The sequence below is a fragment of the Falco cherrug genome, chromosome 14 (assembly GCF_023634085.1).
Source record: "Falco cherrug isolate bFalChe1 chromosome 14, bFalChe1.pri, whole genome shotgun sequence".
Classification (NCBI taxonomy): domain Eukaryota; kingdom Metazoa; phylum Chordata; class Aves; order Falconiformes; family Falconidae; genus Falco; species Falco cherrug.
The window spans coordinates 19,085,692-19,100,908 of record NC_073710.1 but is presented as its reverse complement, the minus strand read 5'-3'; the positions used below and the strand labels follow the sequence as shown (position 1 = coordinate 19,100,908).

Below are 15,217 nucleotides of genomic sequence, written 5' to 3'. Positions count from 1 at the left end.
TGCATCAAAGGATGGGAAATAGATGAAAATCCCTAATGAATTCCTTAATGATTTCCTGAGAACTTGACATTCTATAAAAGCACTGGAACACACAAGGATGAGGTTATCTATTTAGCAACAACCATCAATAAAAGCATGTACAATAAATACTAAATGCTAGATCCTATAAGCAATCAGACATTCAGAAGTCTCTTTTCCCTCATGGGAACTATTAAAATAATAAAATATTCAAAATGGCATTACACAGAAAGAAATTTGTAAACATGCCTGCTACAGAGACCAACCCTATTGACTGCAAAGGATTCCCAGGGCAAGACACAAAAGTATTCCTTCCCAGATCAGTCTTCAGGAACACTCTGGTGACCAAAAGGTTTCACGGTAGATGAATCTGAGGCCTGTGATACGCAGCACAAATTCTGCTATTGAATGAAGGCTCCTTCTACAGAATACCCCATTGAAGAGAAAAAATTTGTTCCAAACTGATGACTTTATTGCCATTGAAAGCTGTCTTTTAATAACAAAAAAGAGTTTATATGACAACAGAATTCTGGTTCACAACCCAGGCTACTCAAGTGCTAGAAGAAAATGACTTCTCCACTAACTCCTTCTTTACACACAATGTTTTCTCTCATAAACAGAACCGTGATTCAAATACTGAGAAAAAGGAATTTCATGACAACCACCAGAACTATTTATGCTTTCTTGAAAGAGAAAGTTTGGGACATCATGCTTCTTTTTTTTCTTGCTTTGTTAGTAAAGCACCGATGTTAACTCTCCCATACCAGTCACTTCTATTTAGCTTTGTATTTCAGGTAAGACTTACCACCTCGTTTACACATCTGTGGCTATCATTGAAATATCTTCCTTTTCAGTGCACATGCTAAGTCTCCAGCAAGCGGCATTGATCACTCTATTATCACTGTGTTACGCTTAATTTCCCCTTCATCTTTCAAGTCAAACTCTATCTCAGACTACATTAATTGTGGTGGCAACACACTGATTGATTACCCTTGCCTTTGGCAGGCTGGCATGCTGCAGGTACGCTGTAAGAATGCTTTTGTGTTACCCCAGCACGACTGAGCTCGCCTAATCAATTCAACGAACCAAATTAACAGGTGCATTGCAATCTTTAAACACTCTGATATGACTTTGTAACAAGCAATTCACTGATGCAGGCAGACAGCTTGACAAAGCACTAAAAATCTCTGCCAAGAGGGGGACTCTGCTGCAAGCATAAACCAGCTTCAACATCCACCTGGGCAGCTCCTTGCCTCAGTTCTGCCCCAGACAGTGACAGGCAGGGCTCAAGTGATCTTACGTGTTCCTATGCAGCCAAAGGAAGCAGCATTACTGCGATATGGAACAGCAGGGATAGCCATTCAGTATTCTCCACTCTGAATAAATGAAGGCAGAGCTGAAAATTAAATGCAAGAAATTTTGTGAAATGAAGGAACTCCTTCATCCTTCTAGAGCAAAGGAACTCGTGGGAAGGAATGTCCCTAGAGTTCCTCCTGGTAGTAGCAGTCGTTTCCTGATGAAATCAACTGCTGCCATTAGCTTTGATTTAAAAGATGAAAGAAGAGCTTTTCCTCTTCCTTCTCCTTTCCAAATCCAGCCAAACCACCAGCACTTGCCTCATCCACAGCCCAGCCAAAAGGCCCCATTTTCCTATGGCCATAGAATTGAATTACTGAACACAGTGGACACTGGGCTTATAAGAAATGCCAATTAAAAAAAACCCAAATAAATCTCACCAGTCCATCTTTTCTTATACCTGAAGATCCTCTGAACCTTTGGCATTTCCAAACACACCCTGGATGTTATCAGTAACTTGATTTCATGGTTTATCAATATATTATCTTGCAAACTGTCCTGCATAACAGTAGTCCATAGATATGCAACTCTGCAAGCAGAACAGAAACTGAACAGCCGGTCAGAAGCACAACCTGGTGACCTATTCTTCTCTTGCTTTGTGAAGCTTTCATCCTGTTAGATTTAGCTGTGCTGCCTAAGGCCCAAAGCGATGGAAGTTTGCTTCCCACAGAAGTGTTGTCCTGCAGGCAGATTCATTATCCGGTGCACAGCGCTAATTCACACACCAAGTCGAGGTATTTCTATTCCTTTGTTCTAGTTTGCGCAAAGCAGGGAGCTAGGTGGTTACCCACAAATGCCTAGCTCACCAGTTGTCAAAACTTCACAATATTTATACAGTTCAGCAAGCAAAGACTTCCGCATTCATTGGTTACAAGTTGCATAATTCCTTCATTACTTAATACTCAGTTTCCTATTTGTCCAGAAATTCTTTTGCTTCTCATGTTAATTAGTTTGCATGCTCAGTCTCAACTTTTGGGGTCTGGGGGTTTCTTGAGTCTCTGGTCAACGAGTCGGTGGTCACGATCTCCCCCTGCTGGAATAACTTTTCCTCTAGTTAGTGCTTCTTGTGGTAGACTTCCAGGCAGCTCGTTCATCTTGTGGTGGTACTTCTGAACAGAAGTGATAACTAAACCAGCCAGCATAGATTATTAACTCTGCACTAGTTTAATAGCAACAGTCTGGTTATGGAAAGTGCAGGAAAATAACCACTAGATTTAGATGGAGTTTCATTCATGGCTGGCTGAAAAATGAAATCACAATATGCATGAATAACACGTTGACAAGTATTGATTCACAAGTATTTATCACATTGTTTCTAGGATTGTTTTCCAGTTCTGATTTATTTTCAAAATGTGACTCCCTCACCTTCCATCTTTTTCTTATATGCCTATGCATTACTGACCCTGCTCAAGTTATGTATCTTGACATCTAAAAGTAAGAAACTTACAGTATGTAACTTTAACTCTTCCCTTGGCAGTCATGCATACACATACAATTTTTGAAAGAACACATTGCTTCAAGTTTTTCAGCCCATGTAGCCTTGGAGCAGGGAAGTGAAAGGTGACCTCTTTGTGTCCCTTTCAGGTTATACTTCTAAAGGATTTCTTCTACAGCTTAAGATATAGTAAAAGCATTTCTAAGATAATGTAATCAGAATTATAAGTGTTGAATTTTACTGCCATGCAATTAGGGTGTTGTTAAGAGTTTAATTTCATTCCTTCTTAAACTTGCTGGTTGTTTCATCCACATGGGCTATGATTATGTGATCCTTTCAACAACCTTCTGCTTGGCATAGGCTTCACATGTTTGCACTGAGCTAGATGAAATGATATTCATGCCACAGATTCCAGCAGTAGTCCTGCATACACTTTTATAGCTTGATATTGTATATTGTTATGCATTTTAATGCATAAGTGAGCACTCAATATTGAATATCAAAGGAAATGTATGGAAATGTATTGCATCTAAGAACTGAAAATAATCATGTACTATCAGTGCAGTCTAAAAATAGGCAGTGTTTTGAGACCCAAGGACAAATATGTTCTCTCACATGCAGACAAGTGTAACTCTCATTTATAAAATGCACTGAACATTTTATACAGTTTATAACAACATAGAGAAAGATCTAGTTCTTTTCAGTATTAGCCACTCATATTACCAATATAAGGGGGAAAGAGAGGAAGACGTTAAAACCTGGTCTTCATCATATCTGGCAATGAATTAGCTCTGTAGCATGTTCTTAGCACTGTGCCACAGATAGAACAAACTGAATCCAGAGTGAGGAGCTGGAGACACAGCTTCCCATAGGAAATGCTTACTTAGAAACAAAACCAGAAGAAATATGGATCAGTGGACATATTTTCACAGCCATGCATTAACAGCTTTCCCTGCACTGACAGTATTTAAATGTAATCATGCAGGACTAGTAAGTAGGATTAAAAAAATTATTTTACAGCACAGCTGAGGCAGAGACTGGAAGACTGTGTACACTTCTGGTAGCCATGTTTGAAAAGGACATTGGAACCATGACATGATGGATGAGCTGTGTCTGGTACCCAGGGTTCTGTCTGACTGTTGCGTGGCAACAGGGGGATGCATATTCTCATGTTCTCAAAGGAGTGCCTTTAAAGGGAACCAGTCTGCCAGCTGCAATCTTTCCTACAAACCCTCCTCCATTGTCTGATCCAGTACGTGGATTGTCACAGTCAGGCTCAGGAAAATGGTGAAAAGTTTCCATTCCCCCTGCAGATAAAAGGAAGGGGCTCAAGAAAGAGACGATCTAGGAATGTTGTGCTGATATGAGATATTGCCTACAATTAAAGCAGTTTCTTTTTTTTCTTTGAAGCACTTCATAGTGCCAGTTATGATGTGCTTGAAGAAGTACTTATTTTTCACTAGTGGTATTTCTGTTTGTCTAAGATAACAATTTTCTTCTACTTTTTTTTTTTTTTTTCCTACTGAATACACTTCAAGCTTTTACTGAGGCTGGGAAAGGATTAAAACAAAGGATGGGGTTTCCCCAGTATTAGACGAAAAATATATCAAATATCCTTTGTTCTATCAGTTTTTGCTGTGTGGTAGAACAAATGATACATATGTGGCTTCCATGACACATTAACAACTTGAGAAAATCTAAATCTCAAGGCTTAAATTTTACAGTACCATTTTGCCATTTTTTAAACACCCAATCTTCCCTTTCTGTGACAGGGGCAGCAGAAGTACACCTGTCTTTTACACTCTACCCTATTCCTCAAGCCCTGACTGTAGAGTTGAAAAAATAAATCAGTCTCTGTTGCTGAGGCAACTGATATAGTCAGTGTCTAGTGCTAGCAGCGTGAAGACTCAAAAATCCAAAGTCAGACTCCAGAACCTATGTGATTGCCCCCAAACAAGAAATGTTTTACAAAAAAAAAAAAAAAAAAAAAAAAAAAAAGGATGCTCATTTCCACAAATGCATTGTGTCTTTCTGCCCCACTATCTGTTGAAAGGGATCCGTGTGAGCCACAAATCCCACCAGGGTTACTGGAGAGACCCCTTTCACTCCAGTGGTTTCTGGTGTGGATTCTTGTGAGCAAACTGCCTTTCTCTTTTCTGATTCCTACTCATTCTCACCTGATCTAAGCTGGCCTAAGGGTAGGGAATGCACTACCATTAAATGACAAGGATCTTGCCTTCACTTTATTAATGCCTCCCTTGGGAGTGCTAAGGACAGACTGGGAGAAGACAATCACATTATCAAAAGCTCTGCTCCTCAAAGAGACAAGTCTTGGGAGTTTGTTTACATCAGATGTAGTGATTGAATTTCACTTGACATGTCACAAGCATCCAGTCTGTTGGCCAGAGAATAAAGTGAGTAATTTAGCAGGGAACTGCTCTATGCCAAGCAAGCAGGTTGTAAAACAGTTCTGCACAAAATCTGGGGAACCAGCTGTCTAGATATGAGACACAGAATAGTATTTATTGCTTATGCATCATGCTGAATTGCTAACAACATGGCTTAAAATTAGGAAAAGGACGATGAACACGGAGGAATTCTTTTTTGTTGCCCATCGTCAAAAATTCTTCTAGCACATGGACAAATACAGGGAACTGCAAGCATTATTTTAAGGTTGTTAACATTTAAAGAAGTGTACACTAACCAGATATATTAATGTTGCAAACAGGGGAAGATCATAGTCTATGTACAACAGATGAGACAACTGCAGATTTCCATGTGATGAGAGCACTGCTGCACAGTTTGGGCAGAAAATGAAGAAGTCATTCTAATGAGTAATTTGGGATGTGAAATGTAGACCCATATTTGCCTGGATATTGCAGTCAGAAAACCTTTCCTTTCCTATCATGGTACTGAACAAACAAATGCTGGCTTTATTCATTCCTCAGCGGGTGGACTTTGCACAAGAGCTCAGCACTGACCTAAATTGTGATTGTGCCAGAATCAACAGGAATTTAACACCAGATGCAGCCAGAGTAGGAACTGGCTATCACTGCCCCAACATGTCCAGTGTTATAGATTTACACATTCTGCAAAGCCTTTATAATTAACCCATTATTCAGAGTGGATGCACAAACATCCCCTTTTCTGGTTTGGCTTTCCTGCTGGCTTCCACACTTGCCTGTTTATTTTCTAGGTGGCACCTCTGTCCATTTACAAATGATTCTTTTCTCCTGGCCTTATAGAGTTGGAATTGGAAGGAAACATTTCAAATTTCAATAAGGAAAGACTTCTCCTGTCCTTAATTTTAGTCTAGGATATGTAGTTGTAAATTCATGATTGATTTGCCAAACTATTCTTATCTCATTAACAGAGGGAAAAAAATCTTAGTGAAACAGACACTGAGAATAATTACCTATTCTTCTCCACACATTAAATACCTATAATTAAATACATCCAGCTTTGTCTATTCAAAGCAGAGAAATGCCAATGAATTCTTCACAAAATATTCAAGGAAATGTCATTCTTTACATTCTCAGCTAATTCTTATTGTTAACTTTCAAAAAGTAAGATATACCTAAACTTAACCGATCATCCAGAAGATGGCCAGAAATAAAATAAGGGAACATTTAGTTATTGTGCATAAAAAACTGTTAGCAGAGTACGGCCCTTTCTTTTCTTCTCATACCACCTTAGCTGCGGTAGCAGAGGCAGGAGCAGCTCAGACAACTTCACACTAATGAAGACTTTCTCTTTTCAATAGGAATTCCTCCTGATCCTTTGGCACTCAATTGTAACAATTCCACAGCCCAATTTTTCTGTCCTGTACAGATGCCCATCAGAAATAATGGGATTTTGGATTCAATGGTCCTCATGAAAATTTTATCAAGTCAGAGTTAGAACTGTAAGGTGCAATGTTAATGTCAAGTCTCTTTCTGAGGTCCATCCTTCCTTACCCCTCCCATCTGCAGTCTTTTCTCATGCTCAGTTTAAGATGTCCCCGTATTCCCAAGTACCCCCAAATACCAAAATTCAAACAGCTTTATAAAGTTACACTTTCTTGCTCTCGTACAATCATACATTTCTCTTGGTGAATTTAACTATTACATTTAATGGACTTCTACCAAATGAATTGTAAAAATGCTAATCAAGTAGATCATGTGTATGTTTTCATACGTGTGCTAATCATGGATTCTTTGACCAACATCTCCAGAGACTGAATCTATCAGAGGACAGATGGCTGTATGAAGCAAATCACATCTGAATAGTTTCTTTTAAGGCTCACCTGTCAAGAATGAGTATCTATATTTAGTCAACTTTTCTGTTAGTAAAATGTCTGGGTTTGTAAGTATGACTTACCCTTTTCCTTACAGAACTATTGGTTCCACTAAAAGTAACCCAGTATAATCTTATAACCTTTTCATTGTCCTCTTATAGGTTGTTCCCTGAGCACAGTTCCTCTTGCCCTGGCCCTAGAGATGCCAATAAGCAATGCCATACATTACCATGAACTACAAAGCGTATATTATTAGGCCACTGATATTGCCATGCATTGTCATGCTTTGGCATTGTTTCTGATTGCTTTCTGCTGCTGAAAGCTTTGCAAATCCAAAGAAAGAACAGTGTAACATCCTTCTCCTTCCAGCACCTCAGCAGGTCTTTTGGAAAGGGCTTTTGGCTTTGTGGTCATTGACCATCAGCAGGCTTTTCCTTTTGGAAAAGGATAGATCGCAAAAGCTTTTCTTCTCTCAGTGACAGAGGCTTTAGCAGCAATGCTGAGGAATTAACATTCTGAAGTGTCTGTGTACAAGAATGAAGTGGAAGAGTGAGGAAGAAGGAGGCAGTGAAATGGTAATTTATGAAATATGATAATATCCCTCATATCTCCATCGCTTACCTTGCTCATCTTCCCCTGGTCCAGCCTCCTAAAATGAAATCTAGTCTTAACGAATCCCTGCTTGTCCTTCTCTTCCATCATGTGGCCCAAAAGATCTGAAGCACCCAGGGAAGTACTCCTTGATCAGTTCTGATGGCAGGAAACAGCAAGCTAATCAAAGACTGAAAATGCAAATATAGGATAAATTACCAGAGGGGAACAACTACTGTAAAAATTAATTTATTTTGCAACAAGAGTTAACTTCATGTGAGAACTACTCATACAAAAGCTATTTGGTTTAGTCGCTGAGAATAATCTGAAAAAAGCACAATAAATTGTTTCTGTTTTAATATAAATAATTTTCACATTTATTCTAGACCTGGTTTGCTGTTTCTATAATTTATGCTTTATCCAGTTAAATATTCACATGAGTCATGATACTGAACATTTACTTTTCCCTTGACAGTTGTTTTTCTAAGCACAGTTCCTTTTTTAATATGATCTGTCCTTGTGCATATTTGACAGTGTCTAAGGAATGTTGTTCCTCTCGAAGTAATAAATGAGTACTATTTTTTATATTTTCTCAATCATTTGCAACTGAGGTTGCAATTGAGATATTAAAATTTCATTCTCAAGATTTCATCATAAGTCTTTGGCTTGAACAAAAAAATCTATTTGTGATTTTACGTGCTGAGTATGTGAAGATCCATAATGGCAGCACACTCAAATGAAGGAGCAGGCAAGAACAGCTGCAACAATTCGAGTACACAGCCATTGTACAAATAATACTCAGAACTACCACAATTACCTGAAAGTCATCAGGGAGCCCAAATAAGATCTGATAGTCAAAGCAATTAAAGTATAGTTACCATTTACTGCCTCACAGAATACACAGACGTAATAACACCTTTTCTAAACTCTTACCACTGAGCTAATGCACCAGAGATCTACCAAGAACAAGGTCCTCTGGAAGAGCTGCTATTAAAAATAAATGTAAATATAGGACCACAACTCTTTGAGGTCATTATAGATTCAACAACAGTGGTTCTGGTAAGAACAGGGTCTTTTGCAAAAACAACTGTCTTTGCAAAAGTTGCCTTTGGGAAATTTTATTCTGCCTTTTTAAACTTATATTTTATTAGATGCCTCCCAATCCCTGTGTTATGATTACTGGAAAGAAGACCTAACAACAAATATACAATTAATTCTGCAGCATTAACTACTTGAGGTGATTCTGGCATTAACTAGCCCCCCAAAAAAGCTGTTACATTAAAAGACTTTTTTCAAGTTGTTGTGCTCTAATCCTATGTCACTGAAGGAAACAGGAACTGATTCCAACCTAGAGACACCAGTACCAGAAGCCTCTGTCATGTTTCCACAAAGGCGAAGTTCATTTTGAGTCCTCTGGAAAACTGAAAATGTGCCTGCTTTTGCCCAAAGCCTGACCATGACTTACTGCTACATGATGTCAAATCATTCTGCACTGGAACTACATATCTCTGCATTTCAGAGGAGTTTCATTAACTGGTTTTAACTTTATTTTTGTAAATTTCCCTTGATTTTAAGGAAAACAACAGGCGTTTTGTAAATTGTAATGGTCCTTATTCTCTGTATACTTTAAATTAAGACTTTGTCAGTAAAAAGCTAGCAAGAGAATTCAGCCTTCTCCAGTTCAATTAATTTTAGTAATCTCTGAACATTACTGTGAAAGGATGATTAATCCTACCAGTCCTCCTTGCATAGCATTTTCTTTCAGTCCAGTCTCAAAAAGAAGACAAAACCCTGCAAATTTTCAGCCATTGTTTAACTATGCCATGCTAGGAGACAAATTAAAATGTTTTATCCTGACATGAAAAAAAATCCTGAAGTTATAAGAACAAGCTGACACTTATTAAAAACCTTAATGGCCTGAGGAATCATTTTGTTAGTCAGATCTGACTCCCTGCATCACAAGGACTGTTACAGCAGCTTAGTGGACACAGATTTTAAGTGATATCAAAACCATCTAGGGCTTATCCATACCTTACAATGGAAGGCGGTATTGGGATGTTTGAGAAAGGGCACCAGCTGAATCTCTGAAGTGGCTTATTTGAACTTAGCACAACTGGTAACAGTATGGTCACAAAGTGTGGAGTCAAATCAGTAGTGTCAAGCTGCAACAAAACCATTTACAAGAAAAAAAGCTGGAGAATCAGGCCAACCTGTAATTTTTTCTTGTTAAATGATGGAGAACCAATAAAAAAATGTGCATTTTCCACCCGCTGACAGCTGGAGGATTGCTGCAGGGAGGAGGCTTTGGACCATATGTCTTCTCCTGGCAGGCATCTGGCCTATGGGCTGTAGCCTTGACACCCTGGCCAGGAGGCTAGAAAAGACCGAAATGGCCTCCAACAGCTTGACACATCAAGCAGTTTCTGAAAGCTCCTCCCTTCTCTGCACTACCCGAGAGCAGCAAATACAAACAAGATACCAGGACACAGCAACTTAGTTTACCAGAACACATAATTGAATAAAGATCACTCAGCTCGCGGCGAGAAGGTGCGAACCCACATGTCAGACCTCTCCCTGCTGTGTTTGCATCTGCTGGACTCACTGCAGAAAGCTACAATTGTCTGCCTGAGCAACACGTGGTGCACACAGAAAAGAGTCCATGTCAGTGAGCCCCATGTTATTTCCCCGTACAGTCATATGTTCAAAAGTGTACTGGGGAAGATACAGTCCCCAGACAGACACTGCTATGCTGCATCCTTTGGGGTCTGGAGTGGCCATCAGCAGCCACAGCTTGTGTGTCGTGTGATCCCACCAGCATTCAGAGCTCTGAGAGATCTGCATCAAGAGACCAGATATACAACATTTTCAAAACAACAGTTTATCTGATTCAAGACAGGGGTCATAAAACCAACTGCCTTTCATAAACACATCAAACAAATAAATGGGAGTTAATTTCATAACATATTTCAGAACTAGAAGCCATATTTACTTTTAAAGAGACAACAAAATTTCCCCAAACTAGCACTAAGTATTTTTATTACTACTGCAGTGCTCCAAAAGGCAGATTAGTAATACAAACGCCCTGCATCTCACATTTGTTATCAGTTATGGGATAAAGCAAGAGTATCTCGGTGCATTGAATTGGCTTTCAGGTGAAATGAGACATGTGAGAATCATCTACTGCTAATGGGGAATGTTCCTCGCTTACAAATTCATATTCAATGTATTTTTAAATATTAATATATAAAGTGCCTATCACCATATTGATAAACAATCTTTGGAACCCCTCTTCATGGTGTCTTATCTCAGTACACAATAACCAAGCCGTGTAAACATTGGCTCGCTTCACAAACAAAAACAACTAATGAGTTTTGGTCTAAAAACCCTCTAAAATTACACTTAGTAAACGCTTATCCTGCTTCCATCGCCACCACAAAAAATCCAGTCTATGGAGCTTTATAGTATCTTAAAGACCATGTCACTAATCTGTGGTAGACATGAATTTAATCTATTGCATGCAACTTTGTTATTTGTGCTTTCTTTCATGAAGCCAATATGCCACAATAATTTCTCCTCTTTAATCATCAGTCCACTTACGTAATGTTCCTGACTTCCAGTGCTAATCCCTAATGCTGCCCTTCCCACAGTGAGCCCCCTTCTGAAGCCAGATTACCTGCAAATGTTTGCTGGCCAGGCTTAAGTGCTTAAATGAAAATGATAAAAAGGGAGATGGCCTCTTCAGACAGTACCGTTTTTCAGTCTAGAAAAATAACACGTGTAATGTATCTCCCCAAGTTGCAAAGTTCTTGTTTAAGAGCCTGAGCAAAACTATTGTAGCACTGTGTGAGGAAAGCTCTCATCCTAAATGGGAGATTACATGTAACCTTATGGTTCGGGGGATGGTGGGGTGTGTTTTTTTAACGCCTCCCTTTCCCGTACACCTGTGCCAGTGCTCTTTTCATACGAGACTTCGCCTCCCACTCGGCGTTAGCACACGCGGGGACCCCCTCCAGCGCCTTACTTTTCAGGCCCCGCTGCCAGTGGGGCCAGCAGCGCTGTGAGGGGGCGGCAGGGGAACAGGCCGACGGCCCCGGGGGCCCAGGCCCCACCGCCACGGGCATCTTGGCAGGTGTGCGCGGCCCCGCACGCTGCCGAGGGACGCCCCCACACCACGGGGGCGGGTGGAGGGGAGCTGGCGGCCGGGAGACGGGGCTTTGGGGGCCGTTCCCCGGCGCCCCCCGCCCGCCCGCTCGGCCCTCCGGCGCCGCGCCCGCGCAGACTGCGCTGCCCAGAGTGCACCGGGGCCGTCTCGCGAGAGGCGGCGCGGAAGCGGGGAGCGCGGCCCGGAAGCGCCGCAGCCCGGAGCCGGGAGCGCAGCGCCCGCCGAGCCGACCATGGCCGAGACCGACCCGAAGACCGTGCAGGACCTCACCGCCGTGGTGAGGCCGCCGGGCCCGGGCCCAGCGCCCCGGGCGGAGCGGGGAGCGCCGGGCAGGGCGCCCGGGTTGCCGCCGGCTGAGGAGAGGCGCCGGCGGAAGGGGGGCGGCAGCCTCCGGCCTCGCCCCGTTGGCGGCCCCTGGCGCGGCCGAGCTTGGCCTACTCGCGGCCCTTGCTGCGGGGGCTGCCGGGCCAGCGGCCTTTCCCCGGGCGCCGTGTGAAGAGCGTCCGGTGCAGGGCTGCTCCGGTGGGCCCCTCGGCGGGGCGCAGGCTCGGCCCGTGTCCCCGCGCCGCGCTGATGCCGGGGCTCGCCGACCCGGGCGGGTGACCCGTGTCGGGGAGGGCTGGGGAGCACCGGGGGACGGCAGGGAGGCTGATACCGAAAAAAGTGGCACCGTGTGATTAACGTAGGGTGTAAAAAGTGTCATCATGTGGTTAAGGTAGGGTGTGAAGTGTCATCATGTGATTAACATAGGGTGCCGGCAGCAGCTGTTGTGGTTTGACTCCCGGTTGCGGAACACAGGCATTTTCTAGACCTTAAAGTTGTTTACTGTGAGCCTCAGTTCTCCTGTGTGTTCCTATATATATATATACGTATGTAAAATGGTACTTAAATATGGACTTCTACTGCAGAGTTTGTGTGCAACTGAGCATACCAATGAAAGCAAACGTACTTATCTCATTACATGAGATTAAATACTGTAACAACCTCTTTAATGGAAACAAAACAGACTTCTTTTTTTCCTTTCTATTAGGTGCAGACATTGCTTCAGCAAATGCAGGACAAATTTCAAACTATGTCTGACCAAATAATTGGAAGAAATATCCTTTTTTTTTAAAGTCAGATAGGTGTTATACACTACAGAATCATAAGTATTTTAAAGTATATTTACCAGTGGGATTTGTAAGATAAATTCAAAGTGACCATAACAGCTTGAGCAAAGCTGTGATAAAAACAAACAAAAAAACCCCAACCACCACTGGATTGCAGTCGTATTCCTTAACTCCGGTGAACTTGATGACATGAGCTGTCGCATAGACGACCTGGAGAAGAACATAGCAGACCTCATGACACAAGCAGGAGTGGAAGAATTGGAAGGCGAGAACAAGACCCCTGCTGCTAACAAGAGTTAAAGTGAGACAGTTGCTTGCTAGCCTTGAAACAAATCCTTGGGTTGCTTGAAATTACTGACTTTAAAGTAGATTGACTTTTTCCTTTGGTTTGTGAGGTAGTCTGAAATGCACGCAGAGCAGAATTATACATGTGTGTATATATATATATAATTGTGTGATACATATACACAATTATGTATTATGCTATAATACAGGAAGCCTTCAGAATCGGTCCTTAGTAGGCTTCTGCTCGCGTCTTCACTGAAGGTGCTTTCCTCATAAATGTTGGGAGGAGAGCTATTTTGTTGGTGCCTAGTTAGTTTTGAGGGAGTGCAAAAGCTGTATTCGTCCTCTGGTACTCTTGAGTGAGATCTGAAATAGTGGCTATCTTTGCAGCATGGGAAGGAGAAGAGATGGGAAAAAATTATCGGTAACAAACAAGTTCTCTTGTTTTCTTTTACTGTATCTGAGTGTTTTGAAAAAGACTGTAATCTTGTGTATGTTACCTATAGCAGCTCAAATTTCCATAGCTGGAAAGCCAGTGTGAGTGTGGTGCTATTTTTCCATCTGCTGCTGCATCCTGTAGACTTCAAGTCCCAGTAAGTTGCTGGAGACCAGACTTGCTGCTGTGCACTGGGCCTAATGAGTGAGTTACTGTCGATCAGCTGTAAATTCCTCCTGTGTAAGTTAGGAGCTTGCTGAGAGTATGTGACTCACACACACCATTGCAGAGCAGCAGGTCCTGACTTGGACGGTGTAAGACAGCACTCAGACATGAGGCAAGGTGTTTTCTAGGGCGACACTCGCTGGAAAAAAGAAATTTCTTATTGATAAGTAAATGTGGTATTATATATTCTTATTATGTAATTTCTTAATCGATAACCTGCCCCTATATTACACCAAAATGTTGGAGGAGTAGATGTTTCATCTACTTGGCAAGCAGCAGTTCAAAATCTAGTACAAAACCATGTAAATAAATTGAGGTAACACCACACACGGCATTTACAACAATTGCTAGAGGCATTTCAGAAGATGGGGGCAATTCAAGTATGCCAAAACTATTTAAAGCAGAAACAAGGGGGGTTTGTCTGTGTGGTGCTTAATTATTATATGTGAGCGCTAAGGTTTCACTTCAGTTTTTGTAGAGCTTGATTTTTGTAATCCATGGAAGGCAACTGTTAAATAAAATGAAGTACTAGATGTATCATGTTAGATTAACTTTTTGGTTGAGGTGGCTAAGACATGTCTCAGCCTCTCTTTGGCTTGAATTTCTGAATTCAAGTCTAGAATACTATGCAGCCCATACCGTAGGCGAGTGTGTTTGAAACGGGTATACATCTTGTTTGTTAAGGTGCCTATTTTTTGTGATACTTTGACAGACATACAAATTATTATGGGCTTCATTGTCCCCAGTGCCAGTTCCCTTAGCCTGAACCCCAGTGAAGATTTCTGATAAGAACGATTCCCTTAATTCTTTTGAGTAATTTTAAAAATTATTTTTCCCCAACAGGTTGCTGATAACTTAAGATGAATCCTGGAAGACTTCCTTTTTTTTTTTTTCTACAAATCCTTGGAATTACAGAACCGCTTTTTGCAACTACTGTGTGTAAAAGCATTTTATATTGTTACAGAGCTTGCATTCCTAATGTATATTGTATAGTTAGGGATAGGTTAGTTTATATTTTGATTTGTGTACTGTAATTTCACTTTCTGAATTCTTGTTATGAGGATCAATTAGTTGTGTTATTAAAACACAGATCTTATGTATCTCAACTACTGGGTGTATTTTTTGTGAGGCCACTTTTTTCTCTTTCTTACACTTTTTTCTAGACATTTCATTTTTGATAGCTAAACATCTAGTGATTCCCATCAAATGGAAATCTTAACGTGTCCTACGTAACTTTGTGGAGTGAAGCACAAGACCGAAACTTAGCATTAATCTTAGCTCTAGCATCAGTCACTTAACTAGTTCAGGACTATGTGTTGTTTTC

At 41.2% G+C, this 15,217-nt stretch overlaps 1 protein-coding gene and 1 long non-coding RNA gene across 2 annotated transcripts; one reads left to right on the top strand and one right to left on the bottom strand.

Moving 5' to 3' along the window:
- Nucleotides 1-474: 474 nt before the first annotated feature.
- Nucleotides 475-11,890, bottom strand: LOC129737362 (uncharacterized). The gene is made up of 3 exons (XR_008735131.1): nucleotides 11,698-11,890; nucleotides 7,707-7,867; nucleotides 475-2,614 (listed from the first exon to the last, which is right to left on the bottom strand). It is a non-coding gene; the product is annotated as an uncharacterized LOC129737362 (long non-coding RNA).
- A 69-nt stretch (nucleotides 11,891-11,959) lies between these two features.
- Nucleotides 11,960-14,999, top strand: HSBP1 (heat shock factor binding protein 1). Its single transcript, XM_055726788.1, has 4 exons — nucleotides 11,960-12,115; nucleotides 12,869-12,935; nucleotides 13,129-13,248; nucleotides 14,737-14,999. The coding sequence occupies exons 1-3, from the start codon at nucleotides 12,071-12,073 to the stop codon at nucleotides 13,245-13,247; spliced, it is 231 nt and encodes a 76-aa protein (XP_055582763.1). The 5' UTR covers nucleotides 11,960-12,070; the 3' UTR covers nucleotide 13,248; nucleotides 14,737-14,999.
- Nucleotides 15,000-15,217: the final 218 nt, after the last annotated feature.